Source organism: Hipposideros armiger, unplaced genomic scaffold (assembly GCF_001890085.2).
Source record: "Hipposideros armiger isolate ML-2016 unplaced genomic scaffold, ASM189008v1 scaffold_209, whole genome shotgun sequence".
In the NCBI taxonomy this organism is placed as follows: domain Eukaryota; kingdom Metazoa; phylum Chordata; class Mammalia; order Chiroptera; family Hipposideridae; genus Hipposideros; species Hipposideros armiger.
The window spans coordinates 2,790,407-2,812,990 of record NW_017731559.1 but is presented as its reverse complement, the minus strand read 5'-3'; the positions used below and the strand labels follow the sequence as shown (position 1 = coordinate 2,812,990).

At 37.0% G+C, this 22,584-nt stretch overlaps 1 protein-coding gene across 1 annotated transcript; it reads right to left on the bottom strand.

Annotated features, from left to right (window-relative positions):
* On the bottom strand, positions 1–20,932 carry RIOK3 (RIO kinase 3). The gene is made up of 13 exons (XM_019653892.1): positions 20,717–20,932; positions 13,994–14,106; positions 13,242–13,387; positions 13,042–13,149; positions 12,716–12,825; positions 10,895–11,038; positions 10,079–10,206; positions 6,533–6,730; positions 5,205–5,364; positions 3,789–3,869; positions 3,612–3,701; positions 2,627–2,734; positions 1–1,661 (listed from the first exon to the last, which is right to left on the bottom strand). Exons 1-13 carry the CDS (start codon positions 20,777–20,779, stop codon positions 1,554–1,556), a joined length of 1,557 nt encoding a protein of 518 aa, XP_019509437.1. The 5' UTR covers positions 20,780–20,932; the 3' UTR covers positions 1–1,553.
* Positions 20,933–22,584: the final 1,652 nt, after the last annotated feature.

Sequence of the window (22,584 nt, the reverse complement as noted above, 5' to 3'; positions counted from 1 at the left end):
TTCTAAAATGATCTCTTCATTTTTAATTTCTTAAAAACTATGTTCACAGCATACTCCAAGAACGCCACACAGCAGTGGTTTGCTGCTTAGTCAAACAGAGTATGTCAGAAAACAAAACAAAAAACTTTTAAATGGCTAATGGTTTTTTGGTTAATAGTTAATTTCTCTGAAATTTCTGTGAAGTCAATCATCACCATTTAAATCTTTGTTTCAGAGTAGTAAACATTTCAGAAATGTAATAAGTATCTACCCCAAATTACACTTCTCTGAAATGCAGTTAAAAGCTGTACAACAGAAACAAAAATAAATATTTTTCTAGAAAGAACATTATTTGGCATTTTTAAATAATATTAAAGGAGAAGTTTTCAAGTGAACATACTATTTAGATTTTTACTTTCTATTACCAGATTGGTCTCTAGTGATTCCAATCTGACATCAGTAACAGGAGGAATGATTACATTGTAGCTAATGAACTTCAATCCTAACAAAGACAATGTACTTTTCTAGCATAGTGCTTGCTTTATTTAACAAATGGCATCCAGTCAGTACTAAAAATTATTAAAAGTGAGGCCAGATAGTTCAAATTAGTTGGTTAATTTCATTCATATCCAAGTTGTTTTAAACCTAGTTTTCATCCTTTGATTATTTAATATTTCTAGTTAGCTTGCTATATTTCTCTCAAAATCAATCAATAAGTGAAATATAAACTGTTTCACTGATTTCATTAAAATATGTCAAACATGGTTAAATCTTATATTTTGCCTTTCCAGATAATTTACATTTTCATTATAAATGCAAAACAGCTGCACCATGAGTTATAGCCTATCCATTTCACCTAAACGTTCAAATGCCAAAAGTTAAATTTAAAAATTTTGGATGGTCAAGAAGTTCTTGTATATTTCTCTCTCTCAGAAACCTATGATGCCTTTCCATGGGTATGAGTAGGGAAAATAATTTTCATATTCATAATGTACCAATAAAAAGGATTTTGCTTGTCTATTTCCATCAGTCATTCTGAAACCCAATTTCCATTTATAACATCTAGTAAAAGAAGAAATTTTCCTTTGGAATCAAGGTCACAATCTACAAAAAGAATTGAGAAGGGCTAATTTCAGACTAATAAAATATTCGAGGAAAGATGAAACAGAAAACAGGGAGGTGATAAAAACAAGTATGATGTAATAAAGGCCTCCCTTGTAAACACATTTGTCCTTTTCTCTCATATTTGGAAATGTTATCTAAGTTTTAAAAATTCTCATTAAAACATGTTATACTATGAATCCTGTAAAATCAGGCCTATTTCAGCTACACAACCTGTAGCTATTAAAGAATTATATTATCTTGTTCATCAGATGAGAGGTAGTGACATTTTATTCTTTCAATGCCGAGCTAAAAATTCCACACATCTGGCATATGGGTTACAAGCGGGGGGGAAAGCACAGAAGCACCATTGTACACTCATGTTTTGGTATTTCAAGTCACCCATAATTTCATTTGCCACTGGCAGCCGATAATCACCGCTGTGTTAACACTGAAAGCAGTGGCTACTGGTGCTATTTATCATGTAGGACTGGCAGACCTCCATCAATTTTGAAAAATGAAGCAGCTTTCCTTCCATTCTTCTGAATGTGATCTTCATTCATTTTCTCCAAAGCTTCTATCTACAAAATTAATACATTGCATCCACTTGTCAAAATGCTACTTTACAGAAACCATACTTGAGATTGAGCTAGTATTTTTACTCTCTTAAAACAAGGTCATTCCTAATGATGCTGGCCTTGAAGTAGAATTACAATATATGATAAATATTACAGTGTGTCACATACATATATTACAGCATGATACATGTGTATTTTTTACTTGAATATATTTCTAGGGTCAATATTTAGTATCTTTATCAAGCTTGCAATTGGAATCAAGATATGTCTTACTACATACTCTCTAAAGTTGTCAGGGAATAGAAAAAAGGAATACCATTGTTCATTTAACAACAGTAACACCTACTTACTGAGTAACTGTACTGAGCTAGAGGCTGGATTTACCATCTTTCTGGTACTTCTCCGGCCTTAGGCTCTGGCACAACTTGGCCAAATTCAAGTAGCACTGAGGAGTTCTGGAACATACTCTATAATCATTCTCTGCTTTGGTAAATTATGGAAAATAATTAGCTGCTGTTTCACTTTTTATTTTTGTTCAATTTTAAGAGAACATCTCTGGAGGGAGACTTATTTATTTATGTATTTATTTAATGGTTCCATAGATCCATATTATAATGACTGGGTAACTGCTAACTTCCTATTTTCAGTTAAAAGCAAGGACCATGTATTACTGCTTTTTTGTATCACTCAGAGTGTTTACCAGTTAACTTCCTCCTTCATAAAACAGGGAAAATACATATACTGGAAATGTATTTGTTCACCTCAACCAAACTGAACTCCTTGAAGAAGAGATTTTCTGTACATCTATCCTAGGGTTTAAACCTGGAAAGGACCAAAAATATCTCCAGAAAAATCTCAAATTAATTTTGTTTTTTGAGGGGAAGAGAGAATAAATTAGTTCTCGTTTTCAGTTATCTACTCTATCCCATTACTCCATTACCAGGGAGGTGAAAAATAGCTAAACTTACCTCAGCTAAGAAATCCGCTTCATTATCTGCTGAGATGTTTAAACCTGAAACAGCATTGAAGAGTTCTCGTTCATTAAGAACTTCCTTTACTCCTCCTTTCTGGAAAAACTAGTGAAGAAATATAAGAAAGGCAATAAAAGATATTAGCAAGGTTCTCTTAGAAACTAGAAACAGGGAATAGTATACTAGTAAGACACCACTGAATTCCTTCTGTAAGTTTTGAACCACCAATTTTCCCACTTCAAGTTTAACTATGCTCAGGTTCTACTTGTTTTTTGTCCTTTCTTATACATTTGTACCGTCTTTTGGATTAAGTTTGTCACAATCTACAGCTGGATTAAGTTTGCACCTTCTATAGCTATAAAAATGAGTGGCTTATAAAATTGTTTGGCATTGCTTTGAATGTGTAGACTCAAATCATTCACTAAATCCCATGAATTACAATTTTCTAACAAGTGCATAAGTTATTTCTAATATAAAGTTATTCTACATTCAGAAAGATCATTACTATCTGAATTTGTTGCTAACAATTCATTTAAAAACAGCAAACAAATGTGAAGTAACTCTGTGATAACTAAGCTTAACCTTCTCTAATCTGTTTAGTCAGCCTCACAGAAACAGTGATCAGACACTGTACCACTAAGAACACTATTCTCCTTTTAATGGTGATAATGACAGTAAGTATGCAGGCTTACTGCATGCCAGCATCTCTTTAAGCATTGCACATGTATTAAATACCTACTTGACTGCTTAACTACTTGGAGCCAAATTAAAAACTTACTCTACTGGAAATTTAATTCAATGATATGCAATCAAATTCTTACTAAAAATAAAACCTGACAAATTGATTTGTATCTTTGTCTTGAAAGCAGCCAGTAACCAAACCCTTCCTTTAATTTCTGGGAATATCTTACTCAGGAGTGAGCAAAATATTTAAATTTGTTATAATCCCATGAAAAGAAGCCATATTAATTTACATGCCTACCTGTGAAACATTCCTACAGTCACGGAACAAGAACTCCAGGCCATGAGGATGGGTAGGTTCTACAGACTGACTGACATCAATCAGCCAGACCTATTTAAATACAGAGCATACAGCGTTTACTGTTAGCAATTTACATTAAGTCATTTAATCTGAACATTAACAAAACACGCTCCTCACCTTCCCAGCATGCCACAGCATGTTATATTCACTGAGGTCGGCATGTACAAGCATACATTCATTATATAACTGCTGCATCAACTGTGTGGAGGCAAGGCAGACATTTAGTAAATGAAGTAACAATTCTAATTTACCCATACAACTAAAATGTCTATGTCAACCAATACTATCCAGGAAAATCAAGACTAGGTTAAAAACCCTACTTTCTCTTTGTGGTCTAGAACCAAGCTTTTTTCTTTTTTAGGGTAGGGTAGGGAAACAGTGAGACATGGAGGGGATGAGTGTGTGACACTCTATTTCCTTGTCCATGTGACAGCAATGAGATCAGGAGGCGAAGGGATAGACCTGGAGTCCACATGAGTAAGAGAGTGGCCATGCATATGGTCACTAACCAGGAGACCTTGGTTGACCCTTTATAACAGGGCAAATGGCCCACTGAGACCTCTATGTGGTATATACAATTCCAAGGTAAAAAGTACTTCCCATCAGACACAGTAGGAAAGAGACATTTTAATAAATTAAGTGACATTATATATTCATTATTGATGGTGACTGCTAGTGTTATAGAAAATCAGCCTTACTGCTTTGTTTCCCAGCCTTAATAGACTCAAATAGGAAAAGTACATCACTACTTCATCTCTTCCCCAGCCACCCCACCGCCAAAAAAGCCAAAAAAGTAGACTTGATTTTCCTTTGAATGTTGTCCTTTTTGAGAGAAAGTTGGATTATCTCCCTAGCTATATCTTAGAAAAATTAATTTGGATAGCACTTTCATATTCACATTAACTGCTGCAGACATGCGAGCTCCATGCAAAAAGCATGTTTCTCCTCTATTCAATTAAAACAATACAGATGTCATTGGGAGCCTTTTCTTAAGCTAGAAGGAACTCAGACTGAATTCAGTTCTGTCCCGAAGCAGAAATAACTTCAAGATTCCTGATACATGCCTGCCTAACACCTGCTCAGATGGAGAAACCACTCCCTACCATCTTTAGTTTTCCCCTTCACTTTCTTATGAGTCCAAATCTGTTTCCTTCGAATTTCCCAACAAGGCAATTTCTTTGCTGTTAAAGCTATAATCATTCAAGACATGCAAACCAATGAGACACTGTATCTGCTAAATGTAGTAACATCAAATCCTATTTAATGAATTTTGTAAATAATAGCTTCATGCTTTTATGTCACTGGTGCTAACAATTGAGCCTTCATTTGCTCTAGAAGTCTATTTTTCTAAAATGGTTCAAGAGACACACATAGCGATATAAAGACAACTCTTCAATGTTAACATTCCTTTGCAAACTTCAGTTTGTCCTTGTTATATCACCGTAAAATAGAACTATTTTAGGAAATTTTTTAAAGTTTAGAGAAAGTATTTTTAAAAGTTGGTGTGTGAATGCTTTGAAAAGCACAACTTACGTGAAGAGTCTGATAGTAAGCCTCTTGCATTTCTTCACTACTGAGCTTTACTTCTTTCAATTTAGGGGCTGGAACTTGATCATGGCCAATAAAAGACATAACTAAAATGTGTTTCTTGAGTAGCACAACTGTTGGACAAGGAATTCCAGCTCTTTGCATTCTATACAGAAAGGAAGGATTAAGAATGTAAAGATGAGAAGGAGACAATGTTCAACAATTATCTAACAACAACAATGAGCTGTCACTATGTTCTACCCTGGAGACGTAGGAATGCAAAGACAGTAAGACATAGACCTTACGGAGTCCATGGACTGGTGGAAACAGACAGGTGCAGAGATGATTACAGTGCCGTGTGGGACATGCTCTGGCAGGGGTGGGGGTAGGAGGTATAGGGGCACACAAAGTCAAGTAAAGCTTATTAGAAGAAGTGGGGGAATGGGAATTAGCCAGATTAAGACAGCTGTGGAAATGCTGGTTTAAGGCTGGAAGCAGCATTTGGAAATGCATGGAGGCGTTCAAGAGCACATTCCATTTGGGGAATGTATAGAAATCAAAACAGCTGGATCCTGAGTAAGAGGAAGGGGAGTGTGGTCTGAGGCTACAAAAACAGGCTCCACATCACAAAAGGACTTTTAAACTTTACATTGAAGACTACAGGGGCTGCTGAAGAATAGTATAGAAGAGATTGAAAGGCAGCAAGGCCTCTTAGGAAATTATTTTACTCAGAAGTCCTACTAAGTAGAAGAATTTTGCAACTAATAAATATGGGTAATTACATTGGAAAGCAAACATCTTTAGAAAAAAGAAACTAAAATTAAGCCTTTAATAGATTAAGATATATGGGAAGGTTTATTAATAAGATTACTAAATTACTTGGTTGATAAAACAAATTCCTTGACAAATTCTGCTTAGAGAATTGAGGAACAAGTCTAATAAATTAAAGCAAAATACAATTTGACTGGTAAGACTCCACCCCACCAAATAAACAAACATCAGATGTAGTAAACATTTTCTGAAACAAAAAGGGAAATCATTATTTAAGAAGCCTAATTGGAAGCTGAAAAAATACAGCACTTAGATATATAACAAAATGTCTTAGGCAGAAAATACTTCATTTCCCTCCAACTTTACTGAGGAAATAAAAAAGAAAATAGCTTATTAAGCCTAAAAATATGAATTCATACTTATAAGCATGGAAATGTTTCTTATAGAAAGCTTCATTAAACACTACAATTTCAAGGCCTTCCATTTTCTACAACTTTAAAAGCAAGCATGGATTTTTTTGCCTGACACAAAAAGGTTACTCCTAGCACAATGATTTTCTTTACCTTGTGAGATTGTGCATTTCTTTTTCTGCCCACATTCGGATGATCTTACGCGGATTTAGTTTACTGAAGCGATCTTTAAACCTGAAAGCATCTTTAATATATTTGTCACGATTCTTAAACTCATTAAGGGTTGTTTTAAATACCTTGATGGCACATTCTGTAGGTATAACCTTACTATCTTCCTTTTCATCCTCCATGCTAAGTGGAAGAAAAAAAATTAAGTCAGTATAAGTTACCAGCTCACAAGTAAAACAATTTCAAAATAAAGATTCTATGACACTTACGTAGATCTACTATATCTGAGAATGACAAGCCTTTTTTTTTAAGCTTTCAAGTTTGGGATCTAAATAAAACCTTAGGTATTGTTTTTTTTAAATCGAACATACTTTCAAATAAATTGTCAACCAATTTTCAACAATCCATAATCTTCAGTTAATGACTATGGAATCAAACTCAAAGATCAATGAAGACATACACATTTTAAAATAGACTCCAGTTTACGTGTGATCCCTGCCCTATGAGTATGCAAGGAGGGGCGGGGAGAATAAAAGTACATGAATGGAACAGGTAGGTCCCTTTGGATTAGAAAGGTCCGACAAGGCTTCATGGCAACTGAAACAGAACTAGGACAGTGGGTAGAATACGAACAAGTGCAGTCACAGTATTAACAAAAGCAAAGGTAGGAAACTACAGAACATGTCTAAGGAATGACAAACACTGGTTGGAGAAAGGAAATGAAAGAAGTTAGAGCTAAAAGGATGGGATGGAGGCAGGTATGTAAAGAACTCTGCCTGGATGAGACGCCTACAGGTATTCCCAAAGGTAGCAGGAATTACCAAGGGCGTGAAAACCTTCATGAAGATTGAGTTGATGACAAGTCATGACGAAGGGAGGAGTGGCCAGTGGTATGGGGCCTACTTAGGATGCTAATGCATCGGTCCCACAATAGTGAGCCACTGCAAGTATTTGAATCATGGTGGTGGCAGTGCAAATGAAGAGGAGGATAGAAGAGGAGACAACAATATTTACCCTTAAATATCTGAAGGAATGTTAATGTGGAAAAGAAAGGAACTCTATTTCCAGAGGACAGAATCTGACTCAAACTCCCAACACCGTCCTTCGGTACCATATCTTCCCAGCTAACTCCTGCTCCTCCAGTCAGCCTCAGGTTAGAGTACTCCAATTGATTCTAAGTAACCCCTTTCTCTTCCAGACTGCCTTCTCTTCCTGGGAAATTTTATTTCGCCCCATGGCTTAGAATATCTTCGATATATGGATAACTCCTACATTTCTATCCTCAGTCCTTTCTCCAGAACTTGAAGCCCATTTATCTGATCCCTATTTGACACCATTTAGATGTCTTGCAGGTATCTCCAACTTAACATGTCCAAAACAGAATTCTTTGTAACTGTACCCTAAACCTGCCCTTCCCCAGGCTCTTACCTCAGTATGTGGCACCACCCAGCTGCTCTAGCCAAGCATCTATCCTCTCATACCCCACATCCAATCCAACAGCAGTGCTGGCTCTTACCTCCAAAACACATACAAATGGTCTCCTAGTCATTTTCACTACCACTTCCTTAGTCCAAAATGCTATTATCTCTCATTTAAACTATTACAGTAACTTTTTAAGATTATTACAACTTTTTAACTGATCTGAATCTTCTCTTGCCATATAATTTATTTTCTATATGCGCGTGTGTGTGTGTGTGTGTGTATATATATATATAATCTTTATACTGTATCCTAGATGTGTCATTCAAATCTTAATTTAAATGTCACCATCAGAGGAGCCTTCCCTGTCCTACTAATAAAAAGTAGTTAGCCACTCATTGACATTACCCTATTTTAACCACCATAGCACATATCTGATATTTTTTATATTATTGTCTTGGAAGGGGGTTGGGGTGAAGAAGCACATTCTACGAGAGCAGGGACCTTCCTTGCTTAGCATTCACTACTGTATCCTCAGTTTCTAGAAGAGTACCTGGCACATTCTAGCTGTACAAATACTTGGTGAATTGATGAATCAAATTTTAGGGAGACAGGTTAGAAATTCTATACATGGAAGAAATTTCCATTAAAGATGTTACAGACATTTTTTTACAATATTTTGAGATGATGGGCTCCCTGTCACTGGAATAGCTTAACCATAAGGTAGATGATGCCCTATCAGAAGTACCACTGAGGAGATTCCTTACTTGGAAGGTCTCTAGAATAGAATCTAATTTATAAGATTAATCTTGTCATTTACTAAAAAAACTTCCTTGTTTCTTAGTAAATTACAGAACTCTCTGCCTAGCTATTAATTTCCTTAGAAATTTCCGGTTTGCCTATACAGTTTTATATCCTATTACCTCTAAATACCGGGGGTGCCAAGAAAATGTACACATTTTAAGAGATGTTATCTATGTATTTCTTTTGAAGTTGAACTAAATTATAGTAGCAATGTATAATATCACACTCAAAAGATGGCATTAACCAAATGAATGCTAGCGTCATTCATTGTATTACATTTTAATAGTATTTTCCTTTCTTAAAACATGTATACATTTTTTTGGCACCCTCTGTATATGCCATCTAAATCTTCTCAATGCCTAAGCTTTAGTCCTTTGTTCTCAGTCCTTTTATTTTTAAGGAAATAAACATTACAGATAAAGCTTAAGTTCCCTTTGTTACCATCCCAGGTAGTTTCATTTCTTATTCTACCTCTCCAGAGGCAATCACCATCATGAATAGTCTCTTTCTCATCTTTTTAAAAAGATACATACACAAGTGTCCACATACATAAGCATTTATGTATTTATATATTATATATATATATAATACATATTTATATATTTTTTAAAAATCCATATATATTTTCTGTGTGATTCTAAAAATTTAAATAAATGCATATATTCTGCTACTAGGTTTTTATACACAATATATACATATTTTTGGCCTATTTTTAAAATCCAGGTTGAGATCTAACTTCATCATGACCTCCATCCTGCACATGACCAGCAATAATCTTGCTCTGCTCTCTATTCCTATCCCATACTACAAAGTCTCACTGATGTAACGGCGTACTCTATTATGTAATTATCTTTTATTGACCATAATAATTCTTGCTGTAATGTTCTCCTTTTGGCTGTGCCATAAGCTCTTTGAGAGTAAAAAACATGTCACACTTTATTCCCTGAAAAATCTACAGTAGAAAGACCATGGGTTTTGAGACAAACCCAGGTTCAGATTGTGCTCTGCTGCCATTTACAGCTGCCTGTATGATATAGGATGATTATAATAATAAATAAAATATATGCATAGAAAAAAAGACTAAAGGAGTCTACACAAAATTATTAATGCTTATCTCTGGATGGTGGGATTAAGATAATGGTGTTTTTCTTTAGACAACCTATGTTGCCTAGATTTTCTACAATAACATTTTTAAAATTACTCTGCTTCCCATGCAGAATTAACTTTGATTTTGTGTAAATCCATTCATTATGGGGAGAAAAGGCTAAGCTTTTGTTGACATATAGGTATTGTATTTTGCTCATTTACCTCCCACCATATGCATGAAAGACAACAGATTCCTTTCCTGTACTAATACAGCCAGTGATTGTCTCCAACATTCCAGAGTTGACCATTTTATACATAAGTAAACGTGTCTTAGGATCAACTGCTTTTTCCTGCAAGAGATAAACACTGTAAGTGAAAATGTTAATTACAAAACATTTTTTGTGTCATTTCTAGTATCTAACATTCAAAATATATACTTTTTTTTTACTTTCACTAGTTTACTGAAACAAGCTCTTAAGAGGGCTGTCAAGATCCAATTTCTTCCTGTAACTATATATCTCTACTGTCTTTGAAAGTGAATATTTAAAAGAACCATTAAAAGTCAGACATTAGCTTAGTCAAAATCTTATTTTTATCTCAAAAGTTTTAATAGCGCTCCTAGTGTATTTAGTATTAGTTTGTTTTTCTAAAGGTTTAAAAATTAGCTTATTCTCAAGATATTACATATTATCTTCATTAATATAAAACATTAGAGACTTTTAAATTGTTACAAATATATCATAGCGTAACAGAAAACAATTCTTTAAAATCTTAGAACATTCATTCGCAATGTAAACTATACATCCTAAATTAATTATGACCACTTAAACTGTTAGGTTTGAATACGTGATTAATAACCATCACATTAAATCTGAAAGCAAATAAGCAAAGCTACTTGAGTTTTATTTACATCTTTGATTTCAAAAGCCAATCTCATGAACAAAATATCAAGCATAAAATTTTGTTTTGTTTTTTCCCCAAACATGAAGTTTTCTAATCTGAATCTTTCCATCAAAGAAAAAATGTAAGATTACTTACTGCAGTAGAGTGTTCCTTTTTCTCATGAAGGCGGGCACTTCGACGTTCTTCTGAGTAGGCATGTTGTTTTAAAGCATTGAAAACATGGTTTGGTAATTTTAAATCCATTCCAGTTCCATCTCCTACCTGAAACCCAGGTGCAAACTGCCAAAAAAAAGAATTAGCATCTGAAATAACTTGAAAATTGGGACAGCAAAAACAAAAAGATGAGTCTGTAGTTGGAACAGGTTTCCTACTCAATAGATGATCAAGCTGTGAAAGCAGAACCCATTGGTATTATAGAGGAAAAATAAAATGACTCGTTAATGAACACAAGAGGAAGGACAGCAGGGCTATTTAAGAAATTGCAACCCAAAGCAAGAGGTTTATTCTATGCATAGAAAACATCCAATCACATCTGAAAACTAAGGTACTTCAGCATATACTTTGTACCTTGCTTTTTTATCAGACAAAGGACACATTATATTTTGAAGGCTACACCAAATCTTACCAAAGAAATTTCATATTTATTGTTGAGGAGTGGTTAGTATAGCAAGCTATGCCCATACCATGACAATTATGTTTTAGAGCTAAACTGTTCAATATAGTAGCCACTAGCCACATGTGGATATTTAAAGTTAAATTAATTAAATTAAAAATTCAGTTTCTCAGTTGCACCACCCAAATTTCAAGTGCTCAATTGTCAATTATGGCTACAATATTAGATAGCATAGTTATAGTACATTTCTACTATCACAGAACGTTCCATTGGACAGGAATATTCTAAAATCAGATCTGGATTATTTCTAGAATTTAATAATAGGTTTACTTAAAAAGTGTTAGTGTCAAGTCTAAATGTTTTATATTAACCACAATATTTAATAACGAGAAAGAATGCTATTTTTTCTCCTTTTTCTCTTATTTTTTTAAAATTAAATTTTAGGGCCAGCCGAGTGGCGCGATGGTTAAGAACTGGCTAGGGATGCCAGAGGGCCCCGGTTCGGATCCCACATATGAGGGCCAGTGACACTGCCCTCCATAGCTAAGATGCTGAACAACAGCTCAACCTGGAGCTGGGCTGCTGTGAGTCGCTGGCGACGGCGTGGGCTGCAGTCCCTGTGGCAGTGGGTTACCATGGGCTACCATGTGTAGCCAGCAGCCAGCGTGAGCGGCCAACAGCCGCAGTGAGCGGCCGTCCAGAAGCCGGCGACTGATCTGCCTCGCCTGGGAAGAGCGCAATGATGGTGCCAACTTGGGCCAGTGAAGCAACTTCCTCCACAACTAGACTGAAGAACAAAAAAAAACGACAGCAACTTGTCTGTTCCCCTTCCCCCAATTCCCCAGCACTGTTCCCATCCCCCCCAATTCCCCAATTACAAAAAAAAAAAAAAAAAAGATTAAATTTTATTTCTGATTTTGCAGGGTAGTTCCGGCACAAGATAAAAAGTTCAAAAAGTATAAAAGTGGATATAATAGGAAATATTTCTCCCATTCCTAGCCCTAGCCCCCAATCACCATTGTTACTTATTTTTGGTTAGGGATGTTATTTTATGAAAAATAATATGCTGAACAATAAATATATTACTTTTCATAAGAACAATTCCTTAATTTTAGAATCAATATATAAATCAAGCTATTTTTTTTTTGAGGAATTTTATTCTGCAGTACATTATATTCTCATTAGTAACCAAGAGTCTTCACAGTATTGCTATATTATCATCTAAAACATCTTTAGAAAGGACAAAGGATATTTTTAGAAATTTAAGATATCATATTTAGAATCTGATGTTAACTTATTCTAATAAAACTCTTGATTCAGAGATAATACTTTCTGTAACTTACATTTTCCATTCTGGCTGTATTCTTTCTCCCACATACTACTTCATCATGTTTGGTGGTGATGTCTTTTCCTTTTCCAATAAAACCTTTTTTGGGAGTAGGAACTGGTTTTGCTGAAGGCAAGTAAGACAAACCAAGTATGTAAAAATAGCAAAGACTAAATTACTACATTCAACATTGTCTGAAAAGATATCTGAATTTAACAGTTAATTCCAAACGCAATTCAAAGACAAATATAAAATACAAATATTCATTGAAAAACTTAGTCTTCCTATGTTCCCGTTCTACCCCTCTGCCTGCCCACCCTCAGAAAATAAAAGCATTGATACCTGGTATGTAGGGATCATCACGAGTATCCTGCCAGTCAACCTCATCTTCAGAGCTATCACTGTCTTCATAAGGATGCACTTTTCGATAATTTTCAAAGGAAATGGAAACTTAAAAGGCAAAACAGTTGAAGTCTTATTCAGGAGCACGTTACAAGCACTTTTTACCACCCAATGCAGTTGTCACAATAAGGTCATAGTACCTTTGCTATCTCCATTGAATTTTTTTTCTTCACGCCTAAGCTGTGCATCATATTCTCTGTCAAATTCCATCTGTAGCATCTGAGCCAGCATAAGGTCACTGGAAGTATCAGTGTTTTCTCCAGTAATAAATGGTCCTTCAGCAACACTATTCAAAATAAGGCAATATAAACTAACATAATGTGGTTGCATAAACAGATGCTACCAATTATGAGTAGGATGTGCTTTTCATTGTTAAAAATTGTACTGAAGAAACAAAGGGAAAAAACTTTACCAAACCATTCACCTTCTCCTGCCCACCTGCCCTCTGACCAATGGCAGGGACCCATGACAGCACCAACTAGGATTAAGAAAGCTGCGATGGAAAGTTAAAGGGTCTATAATAAAATCCAAACTGAGACTTAGAATTCATTTGTTCTGTGCTCTGATCAAAGAAGAGATAAAAGAGAAACTACAAACATCTGATCAAAACCGTACCCTACTTTATTGTTTGCTAATTTGGAGTCCATCTGGTTCAACTTTTGCAATAACTAAAATCTAGAGAAGCAGTGGTTTGCCCAAGATAATACTGAAAACTCATCACAGAATCAGGACCAAAACTCAAATATCAGTGGACTCCCCGTACGGTGCTCTTGCTATAGTACTGCTTTTCTGAATGTATTTCTTAATCACTTGTCATGACAATCACTAATCAAATCCTAAAACTTTGTTATAAGCTGCTAGACAAAATAGATTCTTTGTAAATTTTACTTACGCAACTTCAGGAAAAGTGGCAGCTTCTTCTTCTAATTGCAGTTCTTTAGCCAACTGTTCACTCATTACATCAGCCAAAGAAGATATTGTATTTTGAGGGGTAGCCCATGGACACTGTTTGAAACAAAACAAAACAACAACAATGAAAATTCAACTCATATAATGAAATTAAAGTACCTTTCAAACTTGGAAATAAGGTTATCTTTTGAGATTAAACTAGTTAAATAAACCCAACATGAATGAGTACCTACTTGCACAAATCATCTTAAAAGTAAAACTATCTGCTAGCTCAAATCTAATCAAGGATAATGTAAAGTCAAACAAGCAGAATTACTTTCTAACCTTTTGGTAGGTTGTGTCCGTTTAGTTGAGGGGAAGCATCAGGCTATTATATATTGCGTTGTTGGAAAAGTCATGATGTATTTTTTCTGTTTTTCGTTGCAAAAATGCGTCATGACTTTTCTGACAACCTGACAGCATCACTCCACTAGCCAATGAGTTCATGTAATGCCCCTTGTTCCAATTCCATGATCACCAAGCAATCTTCTGCTTATAATTTCTCTTATAGGAACAGACTATATAGCGACTGGCACAATTCAAAGCCCACTTAGAAGTTATACCTCATTCTAATTTAAGCAATAAGTCTTCTACATGTAAGAAGTGTATGTCAGCCTCTCTCAAGATATCATGGGATATGCTAAAACAAAAATAACAATGACAAACAATAAAAACTATATTTCTGAACTTTGGAAGCTGAGAGTCTTGAAACAGTATCACAAGAGCAAAGTAATATTCTGTGAGACTCTTCTTGGGTGGCTAGCCAGTCGGCCTTGCTTAATGACTTCACTATCTCAGCCCTCTTGAAATACAAACTGTAGGTTTATTTCACAATTCTTAATTTTTGAGGGGGCAAGCTTTACTTAGCAAATGATTACATTTGATAGTATAGTGATTAAGACCATTAATATTAAATAAGATGTCTAAGTATCTCTTGAACACGCCCAGCTCCCCTTCCAAGATTCTATTCCAAGGTATCACCCTCCCATCACCAGGCTACTATAAGACGTAGGAGCCTCCTAACTCATCTTTCTGCATCCAATCCTGCTTGTTTCCATTAGCCACACCGCGACACAATGGTTTTTCTAAAATGCAGAGTTGATTGGTCCAGTTTCCTTACTTAAAGCTCTTTCATTGTTTTAATGTTTACTACTGCTGTTAGGAGAAAGTCCAAACTCATTCCTTAACTACTACTGTCTGATTTGGAATACAGTATATGATATCTGTTGTAGCCACAAAACTGTTTAATCACATTTCGCCAGCCAGTAAAAGGTCTAAAGCTGGCCTAAGGGCCTGTTGGTGTGACTCCCAGAGACAACTGGGCAACTGATCCTTGTTCAAGTTCCACAGCACTGAGTTGGTAATTTACTTGGTTCGGGCTGTTAGGGTGGAGCACTTAAGGGTGATAAATGATGACTACCTTTATGCCTAAGTGAATCAGAATCAAGTTTTACCTAGTCTCACTCGGAGATTGCTGAGATGCACCCAGCTCACGCTAGCCTACTGCAGGATTGACCTGGAGAAAAGGGAGGCTCCCTCAAGGGCTGGTGTGACTTGATTAACTCAGACCTTACAGCAGTTTAGCACTCCTGGTGAAGATTTTGAGGGCTGGAATCTTGAAGCTCTCTGTAATCTGGAAATACAGCTAGCTAATCTTTTGGTCATAAGACTCTGCTGACCTAGTAATTTTGAATCCTCTAGGTGGAAGACATAATGCTGCCTCAGCCTAGAAATGCTTGGTCTGATCAGTTTCAAAATCCAGGTTCCAAAGGCAAGTAACTGTACTCTCTAACTCAGAATTGTCAATCACATTTTGCAATGATTAATAGTAGAATAACAGACAAAAATTCACTATTTTGAATCACTTGGCTAAATATACATGATTTACATAGATTATTTAACTCACAACTGAGTAGTTGCAATATCATCCCCATTTTATAGATTTAGAAATTGAGACACAGAAAGCTTTTTTTTTATTTTGTTTTTTAACCAAAGATAACACTGTAGATGGAACTGCTGAGATTTGAACCAGGTGAGTAGGACTTAAGAGACTGCACTCTTAGTAGCATTTTGCTGTACTGTTTACTGTTTCTCTAATCACTTTGTCCTGGGATGTGAGAAGCAAACTGCTGTACTACCTGCAGTCTAAAATTCAAATTCCTCAGTAATAAATGCCCTTCACAACTTGACCTAACTTAACTTTCCAGTCTCAATTACCCTCATTGCCCTATGCTCTAGCAACACTAATTATATGCCAAACATGGCATACTTCCACCCTTCCATTCCTTTACACATGCTCTCTCTTCTCTCTCAGTGCCTTTTCTTCCTTCTCTATTTCCCCCAATTAAATGTCACCTCCTCCAGAAGGCTGTCTGACAAAATCAGATCCTTTCCTTTGCGTTCCCATACCACTCACTGTATTCTGTCTGAGCAGGACCAATCACTGTATTAGAGTCACCATCAGCCACAACACAGCAGGAACCTCTTGAAAGGTAGGGTTTTCTCATTCTCAAGAACCTGGCATAGAGCTTCAGACATAAAGAGGCACTCCAGCATTTACTGAATATGTACCAAAAGGAAGCACTGGAGATATTTCATGGAATGTCAGGTAGTCCGTAGGCTGTGGAGGCCTGGTGCCTTTCTACATCCAGACGATTCTAAAATCCTCTTTTCCATCTTCAAGTTGGCCCCTTTGCCTACCCACTTCTAATGTTTCTAGTCTTTTGCCAGCAGTCAATTAACCTCACTATCGTGTTAACCCTCCATCGGGTGCAACTGATCTCACAGATTCATTGCACATAAATTTTCAAATCTCTAACAATTAACTTAAGTATCGTGACTCATCGCTTCCGTATCTTCCCCTGTACCGTAACCTATCGCCAGTCGTGTTTGTGACTTAGTACCGTAAAGACCTATTTCATAGCAGCATCTTTGCGTACAACGAATCGGTGAGATCAGTTGCGCCTGACGGAGGGTTACATAAAGTTAGCTGATAATTCCTTGGAAGATGCAAAAATGATAGGTAGTCACTGTAATTATGAGGCAGATATTTACCTACTCCCAAAATAGGCTGAATCAGAAAGGGAAACAAACATATGGAGACCACAGAGGACACCAAGACACCCTTACTGCCCACTCCCACTGCTATTGCTCCTTGGAGCCTTCGAGTCTAGAGCTGTACTTCCCTGTGCCTCAGCAGCCAGCCCAGCTGAGCTCGTCTGGTAAGGGTAACAAGTAAAGACTTCCAAAAGGTTGCCAACTCCCATACTTCGATCAAGTCCAAACTCTTCAAACCAGCAGTCAAAAGCCCTCCATAAAAATTTTTGAGCTGTGTAAGGGACAGCTGCTGAGCAGGGGCAATCTACCACAGCACAAGAGATTCACCATTCCAAGGGGGGCTTAGAATATTTACTAGGGGCTCCTCCTAGGAATGGGCACCATGGGATGTATGTAGGGGAATAATAATAAAAATAATAATTAATAATAATAAATCTAAAGAGATTAAAAAAAAAGCCCTCCGTCATCTTCTCTACCTTTGCTGTCCAATAATGTCATTTCCCACTATTCCCTTCTTCAACATAAACTCCCCATTGCATCAAGAGCTAATGGGAAACCTCACACAATTCTTTCCAATTAGTTTTTCTGCTTTAAATAACATCTATCAAGCCTGTAGCCAGCTCTAATTCCTTTTTTCCTGTTTGCTGAAAAACCCTGTTTTTCTCTCCTCTGGGAAAGTACCACCATTGCACTCTGCTACCTTCGCTACTTCACTCCCATTACATTCTGCAGTCCCCGTTTCCTTCCAGCTCCTAAAGATGTGTCCCTGGCTGCCCAGTCCACTTTTTTTTTTTTTAAAGCTTTTACTGTAGACAATTATGGGGAAACAATCAAGTAAAATAAAAAACAGCAAACATGAAGGAGGCACGCAGTAACAAAAACTCAGTCCTCAACTGGAAGGCAGGCAAGAGAACCATACCAACAGGAAGGTCCCTCTTCTACCTATGCAGCTAGAAGAGATAATCTGGACAGAATAAGTGGGTGATTTTACTTCTCAAGACAAGGGTCTCTAGAAAACATGGTCTGGGTCTATACAACACTAATCTATGTGGGATTTTTTTTTTAACTTTAAATTTTAGAGTAGTTTTAGATCTATAGAAAAATTATAAAGATAATACAGTTCCCAAATATCTCATACCCAGTTTCTCCTGTATTAGTATTGTGTATTCGTCACAAGTGATGAACCAATATTTATATACTATTAACTAAAATCCATACTTTACGAGTATTCAGATTTCCTTAGTTTTCCCCAAATGTCCCTTTTCTATTCCAGATCCCGCCCGGCATACCACATACTATTTAGTCATCGTGTCTTCCTTAGGCTCCTCTTTGCTGTGAGTTTCTGGCTTTCCTTGTTTTGATGACCTTGACAGTTTTGAGGCGCACCACTAATTTTTTACAGCTCCCTTTCCAACAGAGCTACACACTTCCTCACTTTTTGCCTACAAGTTAGCCAATCCTCTCTTCTTGGAATATTCCCTAGCACTATCCATAACAGCTGTTTGGCATTTTATAAATGATACCCCGAGACCCTTTCAGGGTGCCTGTGAAGTGAAAATCATTTTCATAATAGCACTAAGACATTCCACTCTCATTCTCTCAAGAGTGTGGAGTAGAGTTTTCCAAAGTCTATATCAGCTATGACATCACTCTCATGGCTACTGGAATGTGTGCTTATTATGTATTCTTGCATTTTCCAAAATTTTCTAAGGTGGTAGGTTTAGGATATAAATGTGCATTTTTAGGGGTTAACTCAGTTTGTTTTCAGTATGTCTACCTACTGTGCTCTTATTACCCATTTTTTATTATACCTGCAATAAGCTACATATCTGTGAGGCTGGATTTTCTTCGCATTGTTCAACCAAAACATATCGCAATAGACTGAAAGAAAAAACAGGAGCTATGACAATCCAGCTGTCTTCTATTAAATTAGACATTAAAAAGACAGAAATATAAAACAGTATTACTCTCTTCACTAATTTTTTTGTTTTGGAAAATGGTGTTTTTTAATATGTTATTTATATTAACATGTGACTTAAGTCACGTAATAAACCATTTTCAATTTTGCAGTTTTAAATTCTGATATGACAAATATCGATAGCAATCATCAATATAAACAAAAGTTCTCTAGGTCCACAATGATTTTTAAGAGTATAAAGAACTCCTAACTGAAAGTTTTGAGAATCTCTGGCCTTTAACATTCTTTCCATTTTTCAAGACCTTCCTCTAATCTCCACCTCCTCTATGTAGACTTATCACTTTAGTCTTCCAACAGGTTAGAGAAGAAAAGGATTAAGTGAAACTTGCAACATCTTTCTAAATGTTTTGCTGTGAAAATGCTATCTTCCCAATAAAATATCAGTAAACCCAAGATGTTTTTTTTTGTTGAATGATTAAACTTTATAGTTTTGATGTGCATATAAATGAAAATATGACTGATATGAAGTATTTTATTATTGAATTACTTTTGTAAGTGAAATTTGTTCTGAGATTAGGTACTCTGAGCAAAGTTGGGTTTCATTTGACATTTTTACCAGACTTTATAGATGCTTAACTGGAGGAATTTACATGTAGAGTACATATTTATTAATATATATCTACTGATTTTGTTCTTTTATGCCTACTAATCTTGGCCTTGTAAGTAAAGCCTTAATAGAAAAAATAAATACACAAAATAACATGTAGATATAACATTTGCCAATGGAGGATCTTAGATTCTCCCTACAGTTGTATGGGAACTTTCATAAAATTAATTTTCCCTTACTTAGTCGCTAATTATTTCCCCCTTTTTCTGTTAAGACCTGGTATGAAGATCCAATAAGATTAACAAGTGACACTTCACACGGGACAAATATTCTGTGTTAACATGTATAAAACAATTATTAAAAAGTTTGATTCCTTCGCAACCTTAATTTGAGGAACACAAAATCCCAACTGAATCAAACCCTCAATAAAGTGGCAGAAGAGTCTTTTCAGCCTTCTAGTGAAAGTATCATGAAAAGGAGCAACCTGAAAACCAGAAGCCAAGTGTGAAGTGAACGTAATAGTTGGCCATTATAGGAAAAACCTTAACGTTATGTAAGAATTCATAACCATTTTACAGTATGTAGTGTACACCTGAGTACTGATTAGCCTGGGGAGGAGAAAGGGTGCTCCTGGGTTTCTTTTACTCCTTAAAAAACAAGAAACTGCCCAATTAGTATAATCACGCTTGTCAAGTTTAAGGAAACAGCTGCTTAAATCACCTTTCTACCGGGCTTTCTGGTGATTGGGCTGACTCACTTGGCCCGTGAAAAACAAGTCCATACTTGTTTTCCCTCAAACGTCAATGTATCTAAGTGAGTCCCGCCCACAAATACGCTACGGAGGTTCAGAAAGCAAGGGGCAGACCTAGAAAGACCCCAAATCGGCCAAGGTGGCCTCTGGCAGCCGGGGCCCCCTCCCCACCTCTCTCACCCCCACCCAAGCAGCCTTGCCTCCGGCCCCTCCTTTCCCAGGCTACCGGGGTCTCGCTCACCATTTCCCAAATCGCCTGCCACTCTCTTTGGGCTCCCCAAGAGTACTGGCCCAGGTGACCATGGCAGGTGCGTCGGCCCCGACCACCACTCACCTTGCTGGGTTCCCAGGCCGCTGCCGGCCTGGGCTCAGGCGATGCCACTCCGACCAGATCCATGTGGGGCAAGCAGCAAGCAAGAACAGAGCAGAGAGGTGGCAGGACCGGGAAGCTGCCTCGGTTGAGGAGACAGGCGACGGTGCAGGAGCGACGGGGTCGTGGGGGGGGCGGCTGAAGTGACAGATGGCGGCGGCGGCCGAGGCGGCCGCGTCCGGAACTAGACTTCTTCTCTTCCGGCCTCGCCTCTCGGACCGTCGCATCCCATTGGCCGCCGCCCGGGGCTCCGCCTTACGTCACCTTTCCCCGCCTTCGAAGGGCCGCACTTCCGGTCTCTGCGGGGGTCCCCGGGTAAGAGGTCAGTGACGCCCACTGGGGCGGGACAGGGACAGGGTGTGGCTTCCTTTGGCCTGGCCCTGCCCCGTCCAGGCATCGCCTGACCATTCCTTCCTGGATGCGCGGGACATCCGCTGGTTCTAGTTATCTGCGCGGACTACAAATAAGCAAACGAAGCTCTCCGTTCATTATTTCCCGGGTTAATTCTAAACGGATGGTATGCGAGACAAAAAATGGCAGGTTTAGACAGCGGAGGGAGACTTAAGACGGTGCTGTTTTGTTATTACCGTAGCATTAGGAGGCGGGGCATAGAATGTGAAAATTTCTGAAATGTGTTATATAACGTTGAGCATAAATAGGACTGCCTAATTAAAATTTTGATTCTGTATCTTGTACAGAGATTCTCATAACGTGGTTAAAAAAAGCTAAGCATTAACATTTCACTTATTATATTCATGCACTGTTCAAAGTACTGCATTAACTTGTCAGTCCTCAAAATAACCCTGAGGTAAATTCTATCATTACCTCAATTTTACTGATAATGAAACTGAGGCACTAGGAGGTAAAGTAACTTGCGCCAGGTCATACAGCTAATGAATAGCAAACCCAGGTGGTCTGGTTCTGGAGACAGGCTCAAATAGACTGTCTGTATGGTGACTACTCTGACATTCTAGAAATAAATACTGAATAACAGTTCTCCCTAAATTGCAATTCTGAACCAGGATCCCTAACTTTGCTTGAGATCCCTGGGATACTGACCCTGATGATTTCCATTAGGATGCAATCTTTGCCTTCTTCCCATTCCAGGTCAAAACATGTTTGAATCTTCCAAAAACTCCAAACTAAAGTAAGGCAAAACTATAGCTATATAACAGGATACAGAACTATGCTTGGCAAATGTTGCTCATGTTTGTGACTCTTACGTAGAAATTGTATTCCCTTTTAGTGTTCAAAATATTACAATTGGGGTATAAATGGGGAGAAATTGGTATAACCAGAAATTAAATGGACCTCTCACTTCTGGATAAGAAACAGGAGAGAGGATGGACCAAGAGAGGTTATTGGAGCCTCCTGTTATTTTTTGTTTTGTAGTTATATATATATATATATATTTAAATTCATTTTTCAATTACAATTGACATACAATATTAGTTTCACATATACAATGTAGTGATTAGACATTTATATACCTTATGAAGTGATTACCCCAATAAGTCTGGTACCAATCTGATACCATACATAGTTGTTACAATATTAATAACTATATTCCATATGCTGTACTTTACATCCCCATGACTGTTTTTATAACTGGCAATTTGCACTTGGAGCCTCCTATTAAATAAGCCAAGAGTTCCTAAAAAAAAAAGAAAGACTTAAAGAAAAAGAGCAGATCAGAAAGACTGAAATACAGTGCATGACAAAAATATGCCACTAAAGGGCTGTTTGGGAGATGTATCAGAAAAGGACAAGAAGTTGAAAGTAGAACTCAGAATCTGGATATTCATTTAGTCAACAAGTTTTTATTGAGTGCA

What these genes read in the sequence shown, in the direction of transcription:
- RIOK3 (XM_019653892.1), bottom strand. Translation starts at nt 20,779, where the DNA reads ATGGATCTGGTCGGAGTGGCATCGCCTGAGCCCAGGCCGGCAGCGGCC. An exon ending in TGATGATCCCTACATACCAG is followed by an intron (nt 12,826 to 13,041) that starts GTATCAATGCTT and finishes ACTTGCCTTCAG; the next exon opens with CAAAACCAGTTCCTACTCCC. An exon ending in AAAAGGAACACTCTACTGCA is followed by an intron (nt 10,207 to 10,894) that starts GTAAGTAATCTT and finishes TATCTCTTGCAG; the next exon opens with GAAAAAGCAGTTGATCCTAA.